The following is a 10079-nucleotide window of genomic DNA, read 5'->3' as shown; positions in this document are numbered from 1 at the left end:
ATTGCCTGATTCCATATCTCTCACCTAGAATAATTCCAGTCTCTCTCCTAGCTGCTCTCCTGGGCCCAATGTCTGATTAGTACAGCCCTAAACATGTCACTTCTCTGCTCACCCACCTTCCAAGAAATCCATCAGCTTGGCATTCAAAATTGTCCAGGACTTAACCGAAATCTACCTTTCTCATATTTTCAAAAATTCCCAAATGAGTATTTTGCCTACCTTCTGAGTTATTTGGGGTTGACCTTTAAAAATTCTTCTTTAAAACTGTTATTGCTCTTGCAGGTCCGCATCTTGTGACTCTTCCCTGCCACCTCCACCTTTTTCACACACATCTTCCCGTGACTTTTACTTCGGATCCACTGCCCTTCCACTTCTCTGCAGTTGGACATTCTCAGACATTGGACCCTTCTGAATATATAGCAGCCTCTCAGCTTGTTGAACTGCCAAGGAGAAATGTGGTTCCAGAATCAAATTGTGAGTGTCCAGAGGTAAAACCTCATTCTTGTCTTAAGCTCTCCCTCCCTCCCTCAGGACACACACCACCATTTTATTCTGCTTTGGGGTGATCATGGGTCTAAATGTTGGGACTCGAATCTCGCACAGGAAAAGGGACCCACTGCTTCCTTTCATAGTTAAGGCCGATTTATTCTTTTGCTTTTTCAGTGATTTTATAACAGGTCATACACAACCCGTCCCCAGTCTCCTGTGTACGCAGGGGATGTGCACCCTGCAGTTCCTGCTTTTTGAGAACAGCTTTGCTTCAGCCCACTCCCCGCTTCTCTAGTTTGGGATTTCCATCCTTCTCCCCTGAGCCACAGGGCGCACTTTAAGTGATCTAGTCTTAAAAAAAAAAAAAAAAAGAAAGGAAGAGGAGGAGGAGGAGGAGGAGGAGGAGGAGGAGGAGGGGGAGGAGGAAGAGGAGGAAGAGGAAGAGGAAGAGGAAGAAGAAGAAGAAGAAGAAGAAGAAGAAGAAGAAAAAGAAGCAGGGGAAGAAAAAGAAGAAGATAGAAAAAGAAAGCCGAGGAAAGCTTCCCAGGGTTCGTGCTAGATTTGGCAGGTGGGGATGGAGCCCATTCCAGCACCCATTCCTGGGATATTGGCCTCGCCGCCTGCCTCTCAGCCACCGTCGAGCTTCGGCGGGGGTTTAATGGCCTAAGCAACTTTCCTTACCACCCCACCCTCCGCTCGTCTTGGTATCGTCTGTCCGGCGTTTGGCATTCCACCCCCCCCCCTTCCTTCCAGGTTGGTTCAGCCCGGGTCTACTCCGGGGTGGTGCTTAGCCGGCGCCAGACCGACCCTCGACTTCGAAGGGGCAGTGCTGTGCCTCTAGGCGCTTCCTCCCCGGCTACTTCGGCTTCTCCAGCGTCCTCGGCCTCCTTACCCTCCGCGGGCACCCGAGAACTCGGTGTATGCTCCAGCGCTGACCCTGCTCGAGATATGTCTACCCCGGCTCGGCGGCGCCTCATGAGGGACTTCAAGAGGTAACTGACAGGGACCGCGGCGTCCGGGGCCGGCAGCGGGGCGCAGGGCGGGTCCCGAGGCGGGCCAGGGGAAGGGGGCGGCCCGGAGCGGTCGCGGCTGCCGGATCGTGGGGCCGCTGTCTGTTTCCCTGAAGGTTGCAGGAGGATCCTCCAGCCGGAGTCAGCGGGGCTCCGTCCGAGAACAACATAATGGTGTGGAACGCGGTGATCTTTGGGTGAGTCTGTGTTCCGGGCGGTGGCGAGAGATGGGGAACTCGAGGTGGCTCTGTCTGCCCTACGGGACCGGCCCCTGGCGAAGGCTGAGAGGGAAGGGGACAGTATTAGGGTCTGGCCGGGCCTAGACTCCTCCTCCGAGCCTGTGCCTCGATTAGCTCAGTTCGCGCTGCCAGGGGAACCGTTTGGGGTTCTCAGGGGGGCGGGGCGGGGAGTGGTGGCGGTTAGGAGCGGCGGCCTGCACCAGGTTTTTGAGCCGGAAACATCTATTTGTGGTGGCTTTCCGACCCAGGAAACGGTGCTTTACCAGAGGTGGAGTTGGTGGAGCTTGACAGAGCCTGGAATAGCCATCTCCTAAAATGAACCAGGGAGAAGGGAACCCCTTAAGCCGGAACTGACTGTTTTTCTCTGTGTTGCAGGCCCGAAGGGACCCCGTTTGAGGATGGTAAGAGAGTTTCTTTACCCACCTTTCAGGAGCCTGATCATCTGGGGAAAGGGTTCCTAGTCATCCTGGAAGTGCCTTCTACTTAGGAACCTGCTTCTCCCTAGCCTCTGCCTACTTACTAAAGGCTTGAGTAGAATCCAGTATGTGGCAGGTTGTTCTAGCTATTGTCCGCTTGACTAGAACTGCAACTTTTTTCTTGCTTGCTTCTTTTAAAAAAGTCTGGGTAACGCAATCACTTTTTAAAAGGAGCATCAAAGCACTGATATTAAGGACTTTTGAGGTCTGGGCTATTGATCCTGCCAAATTCAGCTCCCCTTCAAGATACTGACTAAATATCACCCCAACCACTTGCTGATAGACTCAGAGACCCCAGAGACCATCTAGTTAGAGTTTGTGTGCTTCTATCAAGACTTTATGCTCAGTAATCTCAAGGTAGTTTCAGTATTGAGGGTAGCCTTAATGTACTTTCAGCTGGTGTCCAGCCTACTTGAAGGGACTACATGTACTTATAGCCACATAATTTTTAATGGATTTTGGTTTGACTTTTAAAAACACATATTAATTGTTTTTAAAAACTTTGTATTTGAGATAATTATAGATCCATTTGTAGTTGTAATAAATAGAGACTATATGCCCTTTACCACTTCCCCCACTCCCTCTTTTGGTAATATCTTGAATCACTATACTACAATATCACAATCACGAAATTGATATTGATAGTTTTATGTGTACTCAATTGTGTCTGTAGTTGTAGATTATTGAACATTTAATCCATTTAAAATATGATTAAAAGTATTTGAACTACTGATTGACATCTTTAATATTGAGGTATTTAAAAAAAGAAAAGGATCTTTCTGTTGCTTTTTTTCTCTCAAAGATTTATCTTCCTTTGGTCATGTAGAATATGTGTGTGTGTGTGTGTGTGTGTGTGTGTGTTGTATATATATTTGTGTGTATACACACACACGCACATAACTCAGTTTGAAGGAGGGAACAAAAACATTTCTGCAAACTACTAAGTCATACTTATCTTGCCGAGTTGGATTGCTATTTGATGCTACCAATTCACAAGATGTGAGGTAGGTCAATATCAACTAATTCTATAATTTGTCTCAAATGCTCAGATTTCCCTGGGAGACTGCAGACAGTCACCTGAATACTTTTAACTTCCTGTCTACTTTCATTCCCTGGGTAAATATCACTGTTCTTCAGCGCTGCAATAAAAATAAGTGACAGCAGGACAGAGGAATACTAAAGGAGCAGTACTTTGGTGAAGTAAATCATTTGAAATGATCCATAGCAAGACTTAATTTTCCTCTGCTGGATTGGTGCTAGTTCTTCCTACCTAAACTTTATGTGCAGATTAACTGTATATTTGCTTTCGCTTTAGCAGGCTTTGTTTTTGTTGGCTTTTGTTTTTCCTCCTGATTTTACTCAAACTGCTTTATGCTGGGCACAGCTTTATTAATAGTATATCACTTTGCTAGAAGTTAGCTACTTAAATATTTCAAGGGTGCTTCTCTTGTTTTAAGTGGTATGAATTGAAAAGGTACTTATGGAATCCATTACCTACCTGGATCTTCCCTCCTGCCATTACTGGCTCTATTTTTGATGATGTGTATCTCCATCCTGGCATTACTGAAAGGAATTGCTCAAGCTCAATGATAGTACCCTTTTCTGATTCGTTCTGTTGAGCAGTCTGCTATCCAAGGATGCTTGGTCAGGTGTCTAGAACACTGACTGTGGCTACAAAAATATTTTGATGATTTGTTAATATCCGTCACTTACAGTTAGGGAATTTACTGGAAAAGACTTATTATGGACAAGTGGCATAGTTGATTTTGCTGTTTCCATGTATTACATAACTCAACAGCCTCACAACTACTTTTGCTGTTTCCTTGTAAACCATTTGTAATAGAAGTTTCTGGAACAACCAAGCCCTAGTTACAGAGATGAAATCTTAAGAAACAGAACTCTTAAAGGTATTTTGATTTAACTTCACACACTTGAAGTAAGAGGAAAATGTTCCCAAGAGTTTACACTACCACACAAAGCACTGGGCAGGGGGTGGCTATGCTTCCTCATCAAAATTTCTGAGTCGGCAAGTGCTGTGTGGGATAAAGTATTCTCCATCACATCATCTAAAACTTGTTAATAGACACAGTAAGATACTAGTATTTTCTTTTTTAAAGTTAAAGTTTATTGGGGTGACAATGGTTAGTAAAGTTATATAGGTTTCAGGTGTACAATTCAGGAATACATCATCTATCTATCACATTGTGTGTGCACGACCCAGAGTCAGTTCTCCTTCCATCACCATATAGTATTTGCTTTTCATAATAGATGTAGTCTTAAGAATTTGGGTGTAAGATTTTTTTTTTTAATGAATCACTTAAAATCCACTAAGGGTGTTAAGATAAATAAATCCTATAATGAAGAGTATTTGGGTATTATCTTAAAAATGAGAAGTTTTAGTCCTAAAAAATGTTTTAAGTACATGTACTTTGCTTTCTCCTCGGGTCACAGTCTGGTGGCCAAATGGCAGAAAATGCCTGTAGAGGTGTTTTCTTTGGCCAACACAATATTTTAAAAAATTTGAATTAGTGACTGTCTTTAGCAGAACATACCCTCTGTAGTTTAACCATATTACTCCCTATTGCCATACACCAGCCTTTTAACACATTTATATAATTTTCCTGGACTGTGTATCAATGGATTAATAGATACTTTCCTTACAATGTTTTGTCCTCCTCAGGGATATGAACAATCAGTACAGATTGTGTACAACAATGGTGAGGCTAAAGTTTTCAGTTATTTTAAAGCCCAGACTTCTAAATATTCAAAGGATAAGCTCTAGTCTTAATTGCATATTAATTCTAGGATTTTAAATTTCTTTAACTTTTGTTTTGGATCTCAGAAATTTCATTGAGGGTTGTACTAAAGAGGTTCTGATTGTTTAATATATGAAACATTCCCTTTTCAATGTACACTTTGAATAAGATTTGGGTCCTAATTTATATTCAGGTAGACATAAGCAGGTTGTTTCACTTCTCAAGATATTAAATGAGCTGCTTTGAAAGACTGGACTCTTCTTTGGTAGCTAGGTAAGCACCTTGTTGAACTTCTGGGCAAGTCTTAGGCAGAAAGCTCAAGTCACGTGTTTTTTGAGAGCCACCAGCATAGGTACTCAAGTTGCATTTAACTGTGTTTGATGTAGGTCAGAAATAAAGTACTATTTAATATTTGAATCCATTAATTGTGTATTTCTTACTGATAGTGAAGTTTGGATTTGGGGGTTTTGCGTTCTTTAGCTAGGTCTCGAGATGTGAAACTTTAGAATTATTAGTATTTATAGAGCATTTTTGTCACTGCATATTTCCCTCATTTAAACCTCACAATGATGTTATGTGGTGGATACTATGATTAACCCCATTTTATAGATCAGGAACTTAAGATTTGGTTAAGTTGAGCAGTTTCCCCAAGGTTTCACAACTAGTAAGTAGCAAAGCAAGGATTTGAGCCCAGGCCTGTGTGACTGCAAAGTTCCACTTACGCCTGTCTTATGTGTTGCTTTACCACTTTTAGGTATTATATTTAATGATTTTAATTTAAAGTACATGGGAGCTCCATGTGCTATTAAATCTGCCCAGTTTGAGAGCAATTCCTTAATGATAAATCTCTTACCTATAATCAGATTTGAACATTGAGCCAAATGTGTTTACACTTGAGATACATAAGGAAGCTCGAAGCTTTGAAGTCTTTAACACTGATTCCCACTTTTTCTTACATGTTATAATGTCAGTAGTACTGAAAAGGAACAGTATGCATTTTTCCTCAAAAAGAGGAAAATTTATGGTCAGGTGGTGATAAAGGTGTTCTGATGAACTGTAGCTTGTTTGTCCATTCCAAAAATTTTACTTTTTGTCCTTAGCTATAATATATAGCATCTTTCAAACAGTATGAGGAGTAACAATAGTTTAGGGAGTATGTCTCTATATGTTGCATTTTTAATTATTTTGAAACTTTGGGGCACATATTCATACCAGGGGCAACTTTGTTAGCAAATTGTTGCCTATGGGCTTGCTGGATACAAACTTTTGGTATTGTTATATGTAACAGATCTAGCAGTAGAAGTGATTGTAGCCTTCTCTTTTTTTTCCTTAAGTTGTGATAACCTATTAATTGAAGCAAGAAGGAAATAAATTGCTAAGTCTGAAGGAACCAGTAACAAATTATACTCTATCTGAAGTGTGGTCTGTTGTATTAGAATAATTTATTAAATGGACCAGATAAATATAGTGGATGTACCACCTTATGTATACTAGATATAACTGATTCCTTAAGTTTACTTGAAGAGATTTCAGTCAGGGAAGAAACAGTTGCCCAACTGTTGTCTTGAATTTATTAAACCCAATTAAAAATAACATTTTGAAGGAAATTATCTCCCCAAATCACATCTTACAACTCCTGAATGAGATCAAGTTTGTCCTTCCCTTATAAATAAGTCTATAATCTAGTATGCTTTAGAGCAGGGGTGTCCAAACTTTTTTCAACGGTTTTCACCAAGGGCCATATGCGGTAAAATACACAAACAGCCAGGCCACTCACTGGAGGTGAAGTACGTATTGCCTCACCTGGTTTATTTAAGTAAACTAAATGTATTTTTGGAATTTGCTGCTGGCCAATTAAAAATGGATTACAGGCCGCAGTTGGCCTGCGGGCCGCAGTTTGGACGCCCCTGCGTTAGAGCCTCCTGCTACCTTAGTTGACCCATAGTCAAGAAAAATAATTTCAATAGTAGCCTAAACAAACATCATTAGAAAGATAAATTTACTGGAGACATGAATGTAATTTAATGTGATATTTAAATGATTTTTACTGTTAACTCCCCCATTGGTGTGAATGATTTAGTTGATTTTATAGTGAAGTACCTTGTGAGACATACGTAAGGGTTTTGAGAGGGACTAGGAAGTGTTTTTCTGATTCATACTCAATTGTGTTTTCATTATAGAGTTGCTATTACACGAAAAGGAACCAGTGAACACTTTATATTTATTCCCTTCTATTTTAAAAATAATTTGACTACTGATTTGTATTTCTCACATTGATTTTTGAACCTTTGTACTCCCATTCTTTCTAGTCCATTTAAAAATCTGGAGAGTTTAAAGTGGCAGTGGATTCAAATAGGCCTTTAAGGTCTTCCAGTTTTCTAGAGGAAGAAGGCCAGATTTTGGCTTTAGTTTCTTGTCATTTTAATGATGTCTTCAACGTATGTAGTGGCTAAAGTTAATCTGTAGGCAGTAATTTTGAGTTTAAGATGGCTGTATTTAAGTTTGGAGACTAATAGAAAAACGAAAAACAAATCACCTTTGGGTTGTAGTTCTTACAACATCTGTCCATTTTTTGAGCAATTCCTGAAGATGTATCTTTTACCCAGTCTCCCTATATCTTTACATTATTTCATTTAACACTCGAAAAAAGTCACACAGCATTAAAAGCAAAGTACTACTGAACAAAGTGATAAATATGTTTTCTTAAACCTGTCTTTTCTAACTACAGGAACATTTAAACTCACAATAGAATTCACTGAAGAATATCCAAATAAACCACCTACGGTTAGATTTGTCTCTAAGATGTTTCATCCAAATGGCAAGTATCACTTTTAATACAGTATTTTAAATGATTGCACTGTTTATTAGGGAGGTAACCTACATTTCCTATGGATTTGTCTGTAGTACTTTAGTATTTGTTTAGGCATCCTGCTGTTTCCTGAAAACTGAACTTGTTTATGGTGGTCTATTGCTCTCTTGAGCTATAGTCTTAGAACCGAAACACTGAAGCCACTTTGTCTTTTGAGGGCCTCCTCGTTTTGGTAATCTTTATCATTTATTTATTAAACAAAAATAAGGATGCTCTTGATGTTTCTTTTTAATGTTAGGCCAGATTTGGGTAGTCTTGTGTTGTAATTATTTTCACTAGTGTTTAAGACAATAGTTTTTAACTTTGGATGCAGATCAGAATTACCATGGAACACTTTAAAAACACAGATGCCCTGGCCTTGCTGCAGACCTACTGAATGTCAGATTCTGTGGTTGAGGGCCAGAAATACAGTACTAGATTGGAAAAGCACCACAGGTGATTCTGACTTACCATTTTGCCTTTTTTCCCCCTAATATAAGCCTAGAACAGTTTACCTTTTATTCAGGTTAATAAAGTATTTTACAGGGTGTATTATTTTCATGCCAACATGAAACCTTGTTAACTCTGAGCTATCTTTTGTTATTTTATATAGGAGATATAGTTTACAAATTGGGTAGAATGAATTTCCCACAAGTACATCAATGGCTAGGGACCCTGTTAGAAAATGTGTATGATTTCCTGGATAATGAGGCACTCTCTTCAGAAGAACAAGTGCTAAGTATCTTCCAGTTTTATACTATTACATTTGACATATTCCTAACATCCTGATTATTTCACTAGTAATGCTTATGACTCTTTAGGAAGGTAACTGAGAAGCAGCGTAGGAAATCTTTTAAAACCTCAAAAGCAAAGTATTCTTGACTATATTTATCTTGACTATGATATAAAACCTTAATGGTTTTGTTATGCTTAACATACGTACTTCTCTGCTCTTAGTCTACGCAGATGGTAGTATATGTCTGGACATACTTCAGAACCGTTGGAGTCCAACCTATGATGTGTCTTCTATTTTAACATCCATACAGGTGAATTTTCCTTCACGTGACTAACTATGGCCTTTTATATGTTTATATTAGCAATTGAATTGTTTTTGAAAGTTATAACTTAAGGTAAAAGGAAGGTCATTAAGACATAAGCCACCAGAAAAAATACACGGTGCCAAAAAATGTATATACATTTTAGGAAAGGAAAAAAAACTGTTAAAATTGTGATACTCGATATATACTAATAACAAAAGATGAATTCAAGTCACGTTTGACTTCTGTAATTACAAGAGGTGCTCAAAGTGGTTACCATCAGTGTAATTTTAATAGTTTTTTCCATTCATAAAATGTGTATACATTTTTTTGGCTCTATCTATCTATCTATCTATCTATCTATCTATCTATCTATCTATCTATCTATCTAATGTTCGCCTAGCTACTAGCAGATTAACGTAACTCTAGGTTAGTATGCTAAGAGCAAATATACCTGTTACTTAGGAAAATTCAATTGTCTTGATACATGTATCTTTTGCATCGAGTAACTGATATTTTACAAATTATCTTTATAGTCTCTATTGGATGAGCCCAATCCCAATAGTCCAGCAAACAGCCAGGCCGCTCAGCTGTACCAGGAGAACAAGCGGGAATATGAAAAACGTGTTTCTGCGATAGTAGAACAGAGCTGGCGTGATTGTTGACCTGGGTGCAGCAAAAGGAGAGGCTGGGCATAAGAAAAATATATATTGATGTGTTTGTCACCTTCCTATTCCTCAGTGTCATTACATTTACTTTATTAAAAGCAAAATATCTATTGTGCTGTTTCCATCTTCCCTTCCCAAGCTTTTCCTACCCCTTTTATCCTCTCCTTGAACATCAAAAAACACCATTTATGAGATCAAATGTACTGTACCTGGGTTACGTGCAAAAATTACTAATGCTTAATTCCTTTTCTGTTGTATTTCATCTCCAGCTTTAGGGCAATATTGTTACCATACTTTACACTAAGCTTTTTAAATGAATCGTTATACAAGTGGTGCTGATGCATAGCTTGATGACCAGGATGTTATTTTGAACAAAATGATTGCTGAAGTTTTTCACCCTTGCTGGTCCTTCACTTGTGTTGGATTTGGAAGTAAATGTTTGGAGTGGGGCCTATAGAAAGCAGGAAAACAAATCCATATAAAAATCTATTTTGAAAGAGCAACGGAAGCTAAAAATGCTATGATACTAAGATGTAACCAATATGAATTACAAGAT

At 39.3% G+C, this 10079-nt stretch overlaps 1 protein-coding gene across 2 annotated transcripts; it reads left to right on the top strand.

Annotated features, from left to right (window-relative positions):
- Positions 1-892: 892 nt before the first annotated feature.
- On the top strand, positions 893-9633 carry UBE2A (ubiquitin conjugating enzyme E2 A). 2 transcript variants are annotated; one of them, XM_081043662.1, is made up of 7 exons: positions 893-1057; positions 1243-1481; positions 1616-1696; positions 2114-2139; positions 7699-7788; positions 8776-8864; positions 9392-9633. In XM_081043662.1, exons 2-7 carry the CDS (start codon positions 1438-1440, stop codon positions 9518-9520), a joined length of 459 nt encoding a protein of 152 aa, XP_080899788.1. In that variant the 5' UTR covers positions 893-1057; positions 1243-1437; the 3' UTR covers positions 9521-9633. The 2 variants fall into 2 exon arrangements, with proteins under 2 accessions (XP_080899788.1, XP_080899787.1); XM_081043661.1 differs by having other exon boundaries at positions 907-1037.
- Positions 9634-10079: the final 446 nt, after the last annotated feature.

The sequence above is a fragment of the Rhinolophus hipposideros genome (assembly GCF_964194185.1).
Source record: "Rhinolophus hipposideros genome assembly, chromosome: X".
Lineage (NCBI taxonomy): Eukaryota > Metazoa > Chordata > Mammalia > Chiroptera > Rhinolophidae > Rhinolophus > Rhinolophus hipposideros.
This window is presented reverse-complemented; position numbering and strand designations above follow the sequence as displayed.